General features: G+C 44.9%; 1 protein-coding gene across 4 annotated transcripts in view; it reads left to right on the forward strand.

Annotated features, from left to right (window-relative positions):
- Positions 1-15,075, forward strand: part of LOC110534036 (disks large homolog 4) — a 94,822-nt gene continuing 79,747 nt past the window's right edge. For 2 of the 4 annotated variants that reach the window (XM_036990435.2, XM_090186815.1), the window contains exon 1: positions 64-691. In XM_036990435.2, coding sequence (XP_036846330.1) covers positions 662-691 — 30 coding nt within the window. In that variant the 5' untranslated portion in view covers positions 64-661. Of the gene's footprint in view, positions 692-15,075 lie in introns of all 4 variants that reach the window. The other 2 variants (XM_090186814.1, XM_090186812.1) reach the window with 2 other exon arrangements.

Consider the following 15,075-nt stretch of genomic DNA (forward strand, 5'->3'; position numbering starts at 1 on the left):
ATATGTAATTCGCACTCTCTCCCCCACTACACATTTTATTTCGGTCTAATTCCTTCTGTCTTCACACACCACACACTCACTCTCTCTCCTTCACTGTCCCCTCCCTCGGCTCTCCCTCTCCATCCTCTGCTGTTTCACTGTCTAATCTCTATTTCTCTCTCTCTCTTTCTCTCGCAGAGCGAATCTCCCCTTTTTCCCATATCGCCTCTCCTTTCTACCTCCTTCCCCCTCTGTCCATCTCCTTTCATATTCATCCCTTCTTCTCCTCTTTCCTTCCTCTCTCCCTCCTCTCCTCTTTGCCTCTTGCTTAAAAATATAGACGCGTTCCCCCTCTCCCTCTCTCTCATACAGATTCTGAGCCCACCCTCTCTCGCGCTCTCTCTCTCTCTCTCTCTCGCTCTCTTTCTTTTTCTCTCTCTTTCCCTCTGTCCCTCCCCCTCCCTCTTTACGTTTCCCCCTCCCTCCATCCTGTCTTTCCCTTGCTGGTTCAGTTAGTCAGAAAAGAGATCCACGGAAGAAAAGAAAAGGGGGGGAAAGGCAGGACGAGAGAGAGCAGGAGTGGGGCAGGCTGGGGCGAGGGGTGTGGGGTCTCAGCCCTCTGTTGTGGGGGGGTGGGGGTGTGGGGGGTTGAGATACACCCCACCTGTTTGTTCTCACTACCATGGACTGCCTCTGCATTGTGACTACAAAGGTAAGCTGGCCTGTCGTTTCTTTCACTTAGAGTGAGTGAGAGAGAGAGGTGAACATGTGTGTGAGAGGGGGGAGAGAGAGAGGGGGGGGGGGTTTAATCACCTCCTCGTGCTATTTGCTTTGTCTCATCCTGTGTCTGTGTCTGGGGTAAAACGGTCAACGTAACAGGACAGCATGTCTTTGCAAAGATAGGATATTTGATCTTTGTTTCTCTCCTGTTAGCACAATCCCATTCTCTTTTTGTGGTCTTTTTGGCCCCTTATGTATTTGATTTGAGAGTGCACTGCCCGAGAGGCGTGTGTTAGAAGGCAATGTCCCTGTCTTTCTCTATAAATTCTCTGTTTCTCCCACTCTTTTTTCTATCTCCCTCTCTGTTCGCGTGTGCTAGCTAGCCATGATCTGGTTAACCTGCGTGGCTGATTACTGTAGGAGTGAGTTAGTGAATAGACCTGTGGTTGTTGTGGTAGTTGGAAAGGGCATGGTAGGAGATGGGTCCGGGCTGGGCTCCCAGCATGCCTCAACCTCATTTAGACCCACTCTCACCATTAACCACTGCCATGGAGCTAGCTCACACATCTTTAGTCTGCACACACACAAACACACACACACACACTCACAGCGTGTGTTATATCACACGCACAAGACAAGTGACAGGCTGGGGTCGATAGGCTGGGGCAGACCCTGTCGTGAAACTGGCTCCCATAGAGAGACCGTTTATGTAATGCCGTCCAAGCCGTCTCTCACGGGCTGATGTCTGTTCCTCAACCATTCAGCCTGCTTCCAGTCCCAGGCTCTCTCCCTACTCTCTTCAGGAATTCTGGTGTCTGTTTTCACGCACACTCACAGTGTCCAGGGCGTAGGAGCGTAGTAAAATGCCCCCCCCCCCCCCCCCCCCCCCATATAAGAAACTATTGTAATAATTCAGCAAAGCTTTTATTTAGAAAAATGAGTCACCACATTTTGTTGAGGGACTGCTATTTGAAAAGGCCTGCTGGAACGTGAGTCACTTGCCCCGCCCCCACTGACTGCTTCATTCTCACTCTCGGTTTGTTACAAGCAGTGTGGCAGTGCGTGACACAGGAGGCTGCTGAGAGGAGGACGGCTTACAGTAATGGCCGGAAAGGAGCAATTGGAATGGCATCATACACCTGCAAACCATGTGTTTGATGTACTTGATACCGTTCCACTCATTCAACTCCAGTCAAAACCACGAGCCCGTCCTCCCCAATTAAGGTGCCACCAACCTCCTCTGTGTGAGTGAAAGAAAAAGCACTGTATAGCACCACCATCATGACTCACTGCACCGGGTGACTGTTGTTGGCAACGACAAAGTAAGTTTATGTAGATCAACTGTGATAAGTTAGAATGAAACTTGAGCTACTATAAGCTTTTTCTCCTGGCTATTTTATTTATATGTAACCCTTATTTTACCAGGTAAGTTGACTGAGAAACAATTGTCATATACAGCAACGACCTGGGGAATAGTTACAGGGGAGAGGAGAGGAATGTGCCAATTGGAAGCTGGGGATAATTAGGTGGCCACGATGGTATGAGGGCCAGATTGGGAATTTAGCCAGGACACCAGGTTTAACACCCCTACTCTTACGATAAGTGCCATGTGATCTTTAGTGACCACAGGGAGTCAGGACACCTGTTTTACATCCCATCTGAAAGACAGCACCCTACACAGGGCAATGACCCCAATCACTGCCCTGGGGCTTCTTTTTTTTTTTTTTTTAAATGCCCTTTCCTGGCCCTCCAACACCACTTCCAGCAGCATCTTGTCTCCCACCCAGGGACCGACCCTGCTTAGCTTCAGAGGCAAGCCAGCAGTGGGATGCAGGGTGCTAGTTAACTAGTTAGCTTTACATTTACAGTTTAGTCATTTTTAGCTGTGAGGTTTTATCTAACCAGCTATCGCTGGGTAGTTCTGGTGTGAAAACACTGATAGTGAATGTTTTGAACTCAAGAATACTTGCTAGCTGCAGAATTGCTTGCACAATCACTGTCTTAGTCTTCATCACAGGGTCAGCGAGTTAGGAATGGATGTTCCACCTGTCGAGAAGATAGTGCAAGGTTCTAAGTAAGTAAGGTTCTTGGCAACTGCCTGCACACCACCCCTCGCAAACTAGCTGGCAAATTAGAGTGCTTTAAACTTAGACTTAGTCTATAACTTCATCACAGGGATTATGGGTCATGAAGGTGTCTTCCATGTGTTAAGACTTTGGTGCTGTCATGATCATGGCAGGAGAGTGACAGCCATGAACAGACAAACAACCGGAGAGGGAGAGAAAGAGAGAGAGAGAGGCAACAAACAAACAGGTAAGATAGTGAGAAGTGTCTCTCCAAGCCCATAGAGTTCATAGACTGATGAGCTGCCATAATGTGAATCAATCTGAATGATCAAATATGATCTCTGATTAAATGATAGCATCTTAAAGGCCCAGTACAGTCAAAAATTGGATTTTCCTGTGTTTTATACAGTAGAAGTCAGAAGTTTATATACACTTAGGTTGGAGTCATTAAAACCCATTTTTCAACCACCCCACAAAATTCTTGTTAACAAACTATAGTTTTGGCAAGTCGGTTAGGACATCTACTTTGTGTATGACACAAGTAATTTTTCCAACAATTGTTTACAGACAGATTATTTCACTTATAAATCACTGTATCACAATTCCAGTGGGTCAGAAGTTTACATACACAAAGTTGACTGTGCCTTGAAACAACTTGGAAAATTCCAGAAAATTATGTCATGGCTTTAGAAGCTTCTGATAGGCTAATTGACATAATTTGAGTCAATTGGAGGTGTACCTATGGATGTATTTCAAGGCCTACCTTGAAACTCAGTGCCTCTTTGCTTGACATCATGGGAAAATCAAAAGAAATCAGCCAAGACAGCCAAGAAAATTGTAGACCTACCTTCAAGCAATTTCCAAATGCCTGAAGGTACCACGTTCAGCTGTACAAACAATAGTACGCAAGTATAAACACCATGGGACCACGCAGCCGTCATACCGCTCAGAAAGGAGACGCGTTCTGTCTCCTAGAGATTAACGTACTTTGGTGTGAAAAGTGCAAATCAATCCCAGAACAACAGCAAAGGACCTTGTGAAGATGCTGGAGGATACAGGTACATTAGTATCAATATCCACAGTAAAACGAGTCCTATATCGACATAACCTGAAAGGCCGCTCATCAAGGAAGAAGCCACTGCTCCAGAGTATGGTTTGCAACTGCACATGGGGACAAAGATCGTACTTTTTGGAGAAATATCCTCTGGTCTGATGAAACAAAAATAGAACTGTTTGGCCATAATGGCCATCGTTATGTTTGGAGGAGAAAGTGGGAGGCTTGCAAGCCGAAGGACACCATCCCAACCGTAAAAGCACGGGGGTTTGCTTTGCTGCTGGAGGGACTGGTGCACTTCACAAAATAGATGGCATCATGAGGTAGGAAAATTATATGGATATATTGAAGCAACATCTCAAGATCTCAGACATCAGGAAGTTAAAGCTTGCTCGCAAATGGGTCTTCCAAATGGACAATGACCCCAAGAATACTTCCAAAGTTGTGGCAAAATGGCTTAAGCACAACAATGTCAAGATATTGAAGTGGCCATCACAAAGCCCTGACCTCAATCCTATAGAAAATTTGTAGGCAGACCTTGAAAAGCATGTGCGAGCAAGGATGCCTACAAACCTAACTCAGTTACACCAGCTCTGTCAGGAGGAATGGGCCAAAATTCAGCCAACTTATTGTGGGAAGCTTGTGGAAGGCTACCCGAAACGTTTGACCCAAGTTCAACAATGTAAAGGCAATGCTAACAAATACTAATTGAGTGTATGTAAACTTCTGACCCACTGGGAATGTGATGAAATAAAAGCTGAAGTAAATCATTCTCTCTACTATTATTCTGACATTTCGAATTCTTAAAATAACGTGGAGAACCTAACTGACCTAAAACAGGGAATTCTTACTAGGACTAAATGTCAGGAATTGTGAAAAACTGAGTTTAAATGTATTTGGCAAGGTTGTATTCTTCCGACTTCAACTGTATATATTTATGAGGTAGGAATAATACTGTGAAAAGTATGATAATTCCCTGATGATAATTCAGTCTGCCTGAAATTTCCGCCTGTTTGGTGGGTTGAATTTCGGCCTGCCTGGTGACATCACCAGGGGACAAATGAGTTAATAGACCAATAAGAAAGAGAGTTCCTAATCTCTTTGCCAATAACTGCCCGTTTTCAGTTTTCTCCTCACCACTCACCACAGACCATTCCCAGACAGTCCGGGCAAAATTCTTGGTTGAGAAATTTGCTATGTTTATTTTTGACCATTTTAATTGAAAACAATCACAGTAAGGTACTTAGTTATTTTGATATCGAAACAAAAACAGCTCCATTGGACCTTTAAACGAGAGCGGGGATGGGCAACTGGCGCTCTTTTGAAATCCCTTGGATCAATTTCCAAAATTGGAACTCAGTTAAAAATGAGTTCAACTTACTGTTGAGAAATACTGCTGATGCACAATCAGATTTCGAAATTGCACCTTGTGTACTCTACCATTCTATGTCAGTCACTTACAGTTAGTCAATTAGTCCATGCCAGCTAACATTTTTTAGACGTCTAGTTTAGAGACCAGCTATCTAAACTTGTTATCATGGCCCCATTGATTTTGTTAGTCAGTCTCACTCAGATATCATATTAAAAATTGCAAAACATTTCTCTCCACCCGATGGCTAGATGTGTAGAATTGCAGGAACTTAGCGATGAAACAGTACATTTTCCTCTCTGCCCCCTGGCAAATTGAGTAGAATTGCATGAAACTTAGTGACTGTGGATGTAGGTACGCAGACCCGCGAGCAACTCCGCCCCTCATGATGAGTTCAGTGTTTTTGGTGCCCCCCACCCCAGGTCAAAGTTGCCCATCCCTGATCTAGAGGGTGGATTTCATGTGTTAACTTCATGCAGGCGAGAGGCAGCCATGATGATATTTTATTTTGGATAATATTGTGTAGGTTGATTCATTTCAGTTTGACCTTTCATCCCTGCCTACTTAAAAAAAAAAAAAAAACATTTTTAACTGTTTATGTTGCTGGTTATTATTACAGTATAATAACTGTATTATACGTTGAAAACATTACGCTAAGTTTCCAACCATACAGTATGTAGAGCAGCAATAGTAGCAACCTGACAGGGGAAGTGAGAGAAATACTAGGAAATTTATCGTACGGTAGCAGAGAATGAGTACAAAATGGTTGTTTCATTGAATATATCCACATTAACAGTCACACTGGAATTCAGTACAGTATCAATGGCCATGGCCTTAAGACTGATTGGACTGTACCAGAGGAAGTGCCTCTCTATAAGACCCCCCTTAGCATTGTAAATTCTCCCATTTATAAGTTAAGATGTGTCTGTTTCCTTTTCTCAAAGTTACTAGAAATGAGCATTTACAATCTGTTTTTCCACGACAAAAAAGTGCTACCCTCTAATGTTGCTCCTACTCCCCTGCACACAGTCACACACACACACACACACACACACACACACACACACACACACACACACACACACACACACACACACACACACACACACACACACACACACACACACACACACACACACACACACACACACATTCAATCACTCTCACACACATTCACAAACACACAAACAACATGGCGGCTGCTCCTGCATAATGGCTATGGGATGCTGGCTGTGGGGTGCTGGCTGTGGGATGCTGGCTGTGGGAGTGTGTGGGAACCATGCCAGTAGGAGGAGTGTGGGACAGATGAAAACGAGGCATCTTGGACAGACTCTTGTCATTTCTGATGGGAAATGTGGTCCAGTATTTGTTCAGTGTGTGGGAACTTTCACCACAAGCCCAGAGTTTTTTATAGAGGGGGGAAGAAAGATTAGTTTTTTTCAAATTAGGTAAATCATTGCTTACTTAGCCATGGAGATTCAGATTCATTTGCTTATCAATCAGTTCAAGTGTATTTGATGTAAGATAGTTCCCTTGACAACAGAGCTCCTTATGGCCAGCTGACAGAGATCGCAGTGATAGGGAAGATGAATGTGGGGGTTAGGGAAAATAGGATTTTGACTGGGAATCCATTTTTTTGGTCCCCACGTGGACAGTAAAACAAAAGTGTGTGTGGTTTTAACGGTTGGCAAAGCATGCATCTCAGTGTATTGCACATTTGATTCTGTACCACTGAGCAGAGACAATTAATGGTGTGCTGTAAATATGACTATATGGCTAACAGGCTTCTCTTGGCTCCCTGGCGAGCTTTAACGTGTATTAATGCAGGCTGAGATGTATTTAAACTGCAGGGCAACGACAAGCTTAACTAGCTCAATTAAAGAGCAGAGGGAGAGAGGGAGGGCGGGAGGGAAGGAGGGAGGGAGGGAGGGAGGGAGGGAGAGAGAGAGAGAGAGAGAGAGAGAGAGAGAGAGACTCCATCAGGCCTTAATTTTATTTATAATACAGGAACACCTAAGGTAAAATCGAACTCCTCACTCTCCCTCTATCTCTCCCTGTGTAGGATAACAACATACCATAGCTATATTGTTATGTAATAGTTTTGTCCTTTGATAGCCTTTCGTGTTTTGTACCTGACTTCAAGGAAAAGCATTGATTCAACTCAAATCCAAAATGGCTGTGTCTTCTGCCCATCAAGCTGTGTTCTAGCTCAGTGTTTGGTGCAATGGACCAGTATCTCTCTCGCTATCTCTCTGGACCAGTAGAGAGAGAGGAGGTCCATGCCTGCTTCCATAGGCACAGTCATACTCTTTCATCCTCCTCTTTCTGCTGTTTCACCCATGATGTTTCCCCTGTCCTCTTTGCTCACTATCACTCGTTCCATTTACTCCCCCATACTATTACAGATTTCATTGACAGACTAAAATGAAGGCTGAAACATCAATCCCTGTTTGAATATAATTATGCCGGCTAACGGACCTCGGGAGTTTCTTTAGACAGGCCATGAACACTGATCGAAGAATCGACTATGAAAGAGCACGGTCGGTATCCATGGATATCTGACAACCTTGTTCCAGGATCACACATCTCTTCTCTCGCAGAGCGAGAAAAAGCTCGGAGCTGGCAGAGGGAGGAAGGCCCACTTTTGCCAAACATTCTGAGGAAGATGGTGGTCAATTTGAAAAGGGAAGCTAAATTAGTGCATGGGGAAGCAAGTCTCTTTAATGGGGTGTGATAAAGCAGTAATGGTGGCTGGCGCTAGTGCAGGTGAGGAGTGTGACAGCTCGTGTAGCCGTCAGGTAGCAGGTCAGCTGTGTGATTTGACCTGTGACGCCCACGCTCAGGAGGTCATGTGAGGGGTAATTGGTTTCCTGCAGCACTCAGGGGCTTTACATGTGTGGGAGACTTTGGACCTAGCGATGTGAGCTAGCATTTACTGCAACAGCAGATTGTCTATGAGCATGATGTAAGGACCCTCTTAGTTAAATGGATAATAACAGATGATTGGCATTGAGCGTCACAGGCCACAGCCCCACTGTATCAAGGGTTTTGAATGAGACTGTTATTAACCTTTACCCCTTAACTCTAAAGAACACAAGTCAGCTAGAAGTAAAGGACGTGTCAGTCAGCTGCTAGGTCTGAGTTACAGTAGGTCACTTCCTACATTCTCACAGAGTGACTGACCCCTAACCCCTGACCCTTAACCCTGTGGATGGCTCTCTGTGTTCACTGTGTACAGTCGGTGAAAGACACAGGGGAAGTGAGCAAGGTGGAGGTGGAGGTCAAAATCAATTCTGTAAGCCTTTTTCAATCCCACTTTACATCGATGACAAAACATGTATTTACAGTAATAGGTATTAATTATGGTAGGCAGGTAGAGTATAATTGCTATGAAGGTACAGCTTCTACAAAGCAGCTGTGATTGCATATTCAGGTTTTTTGCGATTGCATCGTGAAGTTTTTTTTTTTTTGACATGCATTAGGTTTGCAAACAAACGCAAATTGATTGTGATGAAAACCTCCCCTCACTCTAAAACAATGACTTTTTATTATCACAGTTTACAGCTTTGCAAAAATCTGAGATTGTGTCATTTCATCCACCAGCAGCCAATTGAGCACGTGGACAAGGTTAGAAATTTTGCAAGCCACAAGCCACAAGCCACAAGCTACAAGCCACAAGCCACAAGCCACAAGCCACAAGCCACAAGCCACAAGCGAACAAGCCACAAGCCACAAACAGGTCAATACATAACAGACTATTCTATGACCATATACAGTGTCTGCCTGTCATTCAGGGCAGGTGAGGATGGTTATTTTGGTGTTAATTTTTTACAAACAATGTAAAAAAATAAACATACATATATCATTGAGTTAATAAAGCCGCATACAAACATGGTCTCTTTTTTGTTTTCTTGAGTAAGGCAGCTCCAAAATGCAGGTGTTTCAGCCTAGCTCAGTGCTTTCTGTGGTAGTGGGGCAAGCCAGCAGAAAATACGGAGCATTGCGCCGTGATTGGCTCAGTGTTCTGTCACTCATGGGGACACTACGTCTAAGGGTAGAATCTACTGGCAAATCCTTCTTAATCCTTTTCATATGAAGAGAAATTACGGAGAAAACGTATCGGTGCTCATCGGCCATTGGACATAAACATTACACAACAAGTTGGAAATCACAAATTCAACAATGAGTGTTTTGTAAGGAATCAGTGGCTAACTGCAAGCACTGCAAAGCAATCATTAGCCTGCTATTCAGTGGCTGTGGCTGTGTGGTCCCAAGTCTAAGATCAAGGGCCTCTTTTCCTAGTTTAAAATGATAAACATTCAACATTGGCCATATTGTCAATGAAGCATGATTTGTGCTACGCTCAAAACAACTGTTAACTCGGAACTGCAAAATCTGACTTTAGTGAGTTCAAGACATCTGGAAACTCGGGAAAAATTAGCTATGCCTGGGATTTTTTTTTTTTAACATTCATCCAACTCGGAATTATAAATCGGGAACTCGCCTCTTTCTAGAGCTACAACCTGAAGATTGCTGACGTCATCATGATTCAAGGTTGTTGTTTTTTTTAGTTCCCAGTTGTCTTGAAAGCACCATAATCCAGAGAATTCCAGACTTTGATGACAAAATTTGCCCACAAAGGACCGCCGCGCCATTTTCCTGTTCAAGTGAGCACAGCAGGGTGAGTCCAAAAATGTCTTGTATGCTGCTGCATAAATTATGTAATATTCCAGGGAGATATGTATACTGTAGCTAAGAAAGTAATACTAAGTGTATGTTGTGTAGTAAGATGTTAGTAGCCCATGTGCCTCAGCCTAATAATTTGGTTGATTTTCAGCTCTTAATTTTGCTTACTGTTCTGACTTGGTGGTGCACATATAGCCTATAACCTGTTTTTGAGAAATGTAATCATGGAATATTGTAAGAGCTTTCATTGTCTGCTTATATGCCCCCTTTAGTTATCATACCGTTCTGACGTGGTGTACAGGGAGAACACTGTAAGAACGGCCTATGTTCTGAATTCTGTCGCTGTACATTTCAAAAGTGCAGAACAAATAGTTATATTGACAACGTCCGTCGTCGCTCGCTCATTAATGTCTTGATCGAAATTACGGATTGCCTCTTATCTGCTTGTCTTCACCTTATGCCATAATTTGTACATCTCAATTGTCAGTAGAAACCACATTTGTTTAAGCAAGTCAGCCATCAGCAATGTTTTTTTTAGGCAGTAAATGAGGCTGAATTAACTGTTTTGCTGCCAGACTCCGCTGACAGCCAGGTGTAGCAGTGGTATAGTGCAGTTCATGTATTGTTTAGTGTTGTGATGTGTAGTGGCTTTGCTGGCATGCATCCAATTATAATTTTTTGGGCCCACCAAGATATGCATGCTAGAATCTCCACTGACCGTATCTATCCATACTGTACATAGTCATTTAATTACCATGTAAATACAATGTTTTTGGGGACATGCAGGACTTTCATGTCAAGGTGAGACATCCTATTAACTAAGATAAATAACATGATGACTGTAACTGGGGGCTGTTGTGCAAGGTTCTGAGATGTGAAGAATGCTGGCCAGGGATTGAAAAGTTCACCCTCATGGTCACTGTGATATGAGTTTATACGAACCAGCTGGTCAGGTCTTAAAATCTCAACCCTCTTTGAGAGGACACAGAGTTCTTTTCCCATTCTCCTTTCCTGTCGCTCTCTCTTCCTCCTCTGCTCTCTTGTCACACTCCCTTTGTCTCTCTCCTCCTTCGTCACATTCCCTAACCTCCACATCTCCTCTCACACCCCCTCTTTTTCTATTCAGTCTTTCCTCTCTCCTCCGTGTTCATTCTTCCTGCCTCTTCCACCCTTATAATCTCCTGGATTTGCCTCTTTCCTCTTTTCCCACTCTCCCCTCTTCTTATCTCCCTTCTCCCCTCTCCTAGCTCACCTCCCTTCTCCTAGCTCACCTCCCCTCTCCTAGCTCACCTCCCCTCTCTCCACTCCACCTCCCCTCTTTCCCCTGTTCCCCTGTCTCATCTCCCCTCTCTAGGCTTTCCTCATTAGTGTTTCCTGAATTATACATTTGACTAGATGTACTCAAAGTCAGCAGATATGGTCTATGCGGGCATTGCTGGTGTTCTTGTATGTACTACATATGTGTCTGCGGCTGGCTGCTATGCTTTAGCTCCAGTGTGAACATCTCTCCACCAGCTGCAGCCAGCTTTAGCCTCCATGTTTGTATTACTGTAACACTTGACGCTGTGTTGCCAGCTCTTCTTGGTATTTTAAAGAACATGAATATTCTTACTGACAGTCTGAAGCTGTGCTGTGTGTGTGTGTGTGTGTGTGACTGCTGCTGCCTGCATGTCGGTCTATTCCTGAGAGTCTGTAAGATGGAGTTTAGCGGTCATATCTGAGCCCCCGTCACCCCTCACCCGCAATCAAACAGACCCAGCCACTTCATTATTCATTCAGCTGGTGCTGCTGCGCAAAACTCTGCTCACCTTAACTTCCCGGACAAGACTGTGTCTCCTGAGTCCCTGTGTTCACAGTGTGTCCCGGTGTGTGTTTGAATCAGGTCTGTGTTCACAGTGTGTCCCGGTCTGTGTTTGAATCAGGTCTGTGTTCACAGTGTGTCCAGGTGTGTGTTTGAATCAGGTCTGTGTTCACGGTGTGTCCAGGTGTGTGTTTGAATCAGGTCTGTGTTCACAGTGTGTCCAGGTGTGTGTTTGAATCAGGTCTGTGTTCACAGTGTGTCCCAGTGTGTGTTTGAATCAGGTCTGTGTTCACAGTGTGTCCAGGTGTGTGTTTGAATCAGGTCTGTGTTCACAGTGTGTCCCGGTCTGTGTTTGAATCAGGTCTGTGTTCACAGTGTGTCCAGGTGTGCGTTTGAATCAGGTCTGTGTTCACAGTGTGTCCAGATCTGTGTTTGAGTCATGTGTGTGTTCACATTGTGTGTTCACAGTGTTTCCCGGAGTGTGTTTGAGTCATGTGTGTGTTTACAGTGTGTGTTCACAGTGTGTCCCGGAGTGTGTTTGAGTCATGTGTGTGTTTACAGTGTGTGTTCACAGTGTGTCCCGGAGTGTGTTTGAGTCATGTGTGTTTATATTCCAGAGTAGGTGTGTTTCTGGTGGAGTGAGTCTCTATTTGTAATGTGTATTGTGTGGTGGAACTTTGTAGCTCGTGAGTTTTCAGAGTATGGTATGTGAATTCATAATGTGAACTCATAATACAGGTATGAGTATCAAGCGTGCATTTGAAAGGTGCATTTTCAGTGATAGTAAAATTCAACTTAAACTTTCGTGTGTAGGGGGTGTAGGGTGTGTAGGGTGTGTAGGGTGTGTAGGGTGTAGGGTGTAGTGTGTGTAGAGTGTGTAGGGTGTAGTGTGTGTATGGTGTGTAGGGTGTAGTGTGTGTATGGTGTGTAGGGTGTGTAGTGTGTGTGTAGGGTGTGTGTAGTGTAGTGTGTGTATGGTGTATTGTGTGTAGGGTGTGTGTGGTGTAGTGTGTGTAGGGTGTAGTGTGTGTAGGGTGTGTGCGGTGTAGGGTGTGTGTGGTGTAGTGTGTGTAGGGTGTGTATGGTGTATTGTGTGTACGGTGTGTGTGGTGTAGTGTGTGTAGGGTGTGTAGGGTGTAGGGTGAAGTGTGTGTAGGGTGTGGTGTGTGTAGGGTAGAAGTGTGTGTGTGTGGTGTAGTGTGTGTAGTGTGTGTGTGGTGTAGTGTGTGTAGTGTGTGTAGGGTGTAGTGTGTGTATGGTGTGTATGGTGTAGTGTGTACGGTGTGTAGGGGGTGTAGGGTGTGTAGGGTGTATAGTGTGTGTAGGGTGTAGTGTGTGTAGGGTGTGTGTTGTGTAGTGTGTGTATGGTGTATTGTGTGTAGGGTGTGTGTGGTGTAGTGTGTGTAGTGTGTGTGTGGTGTAGTGTGTGTAGGGTGTAGTGTTTGTAGTGTGTGTGGTGTAGTGTGTGTAGTGTGTGTATGGTGTGTAGGGTGTAGTGTGTGTATGGTGTGTAGGGTGTAGTGTGTGTACGGTGTGTAGGGGGTGTAGGGGGTGTAGGGTGTGTAGTGTGTGTAGGGTGTAGTATGTGTAGGGTGTGTGTTGTGTAGTGTGTGTATGGTGTATTGTGTGTAGGGTGTTTTTGGTGTAGTGTGTGTAGGGTGTGTGTGGTGTAGTGTGTGTAGGGTGTGTGCGGTGTAGGGTGTGTGTGGTGTAGTGTGTGTAGGGTGTGTATGGTGTATTGTGTGTAAGGTGTGTAGGGTGAAGTGTGTGTAGGGTGTGGTGTGTGTAGGGTAGAAGTGTGTGTGTGTGGTGTAGTGTGTGTAGTGTGTGTAGGGTGTAGTGTTTGTAGTGTGTGTGTGGTGTAGTGTGTGTAGTGTGTGTGTAGTGTGTGTAGTGTGTGTAGTGTGTGTGTGTGGTGTTGTGTGTGTAGGGTGTGTATGGTGTAGTGTGTGTAGTGTGTGTGGTGTAGTATGTGTATGGTGTGGTGTAAGGTGTGTAGGGTAGAAGTGTATGTAGGGTGTGTATGATGTAGTGTGTTTAGGGTGTGGTGTGTGTATGGTGTATTGTGTGTAGGGTGTAGGGTGTGTAGGGTGTGTAGGGTGTAGTGTGTGTAGGGTGTGTATGGTGTAGTGTGTGTAGGGTGTGTATGGTGTAGGGTGTGTATGGTGTAGTGTGTGTAGGGTGTGTAAGGTGTGCATGGTGTAGTTTGTGTACAGTGTGTATGGTGTAGTGTGTGTAGGGTGTGTATGGTGTAGTGTGTGTAGGGTGTGTATGGTGTAGTGTGTGTAGGGTGTGTATGGTGTAGTGTGTGTAGGGTGTGCATGGTGTAGTGTGTGTAGGGTGTGCATGGTGTAGTGTGTGTGTAGGTTGTTCATGGTGTAGTGTGTGTAGGGTGTGTATGGTGTAGTGTGTGTAGGGTGTGTATGGTGTAGTGTTTGTAGGGTGTGTATGGTGTAGTGTGTGTAGGTTGTGCATGGTGTAGTGTGTGTAGGGTGTGCATGGTGTAGTGTGTGTGTAGGTTGTTCATGGTGTAGTGTGTGTAGGGTGTGTATGGTGTAGTGTGTGTAGGGTGTGTATGGTGTAGGGTGTGTAGGGTGTGTAGGGTGTGCATGGTGTAGTGTGTGTAGGGTGTGCATTGTGTAGTGTGTGTAGGGTGTGTATGGTGTAGTGTGTGTAGGGTGTGTATGGTGTAGTGTGTGTAAGGTGTGCATGGTGTAGTTTGTGTACAGTGTGTATGGTGTAGTGTGTGTAGGGTGTGTATGGTGTAGTGTGTGTAGGGTGTGTATGGTGTAGTGTGTGTAGGGTGTGTATGGTGTAGTGTGTGTAGGGTGTGTATGGTGTAGTGTGTGTAGGGTGTGCATGGTGTAGTGTGTGTAGGGTGTGCATGGTGTAGTGTGTGTAGGTTGTTCATGGTGTAGTGTGTGTAGGGTGTGCATGGTGTAGTGTGTGTAGGTTGTTCATGGTGTAGTGTGTGTAGGGTGTGTATGGTGTAGGGTGTGTAGGGTGTGCATGGTGTAGGGTGTGTATGGTGTAGTGTGTGTAGGTTGTTCATGATGTAGTGTGTGTAGGGTGTGTATGGTGTAGTGTGTGTAGGGTGTGTATGGTGTAGGGTGTGTAGGGTGTGCATGGTGTATGGTGTGTATGGTGTAGGGTGTGTAGGGTGTGTATGGTGTAGTGTGTGTATGGTGTAGTGTGTGTAGGGTGTGCATGGTGTAGGGTGTGTATGGTGTAGTGTGTGTAGGGTGTGTATGGTGTAGTGTGTGTATGGTGTAGTGTGTGTAGGGTGTGTATGGTTCAGTGTGTGTAGGGTGTAGAGTGTGTAGGGTGTGTATGGTGTAGGGTGTGTATGGTGTAGTGTGTGTAGGGTGTGTAGGGTGTAGTGTGTGTAGGGTATGTATGG

This window comes from Oncorhynchus mykiss, chromosome 10 (genome assembly GCF_057628025.1).
Source record: "Oncorhynchus mykiss isolate SJ-2025 chromosome 10, ASM5762802v1, whole genome shotgun sequence".
In the NCBI taxonomy this organism is placed as follows: Eukaryota; Metazoa; Chordata; class Actinopteri; order Salmoniformes; family Salmonidae; genus Oncorhynchus; species Oncorhynchus mykiss.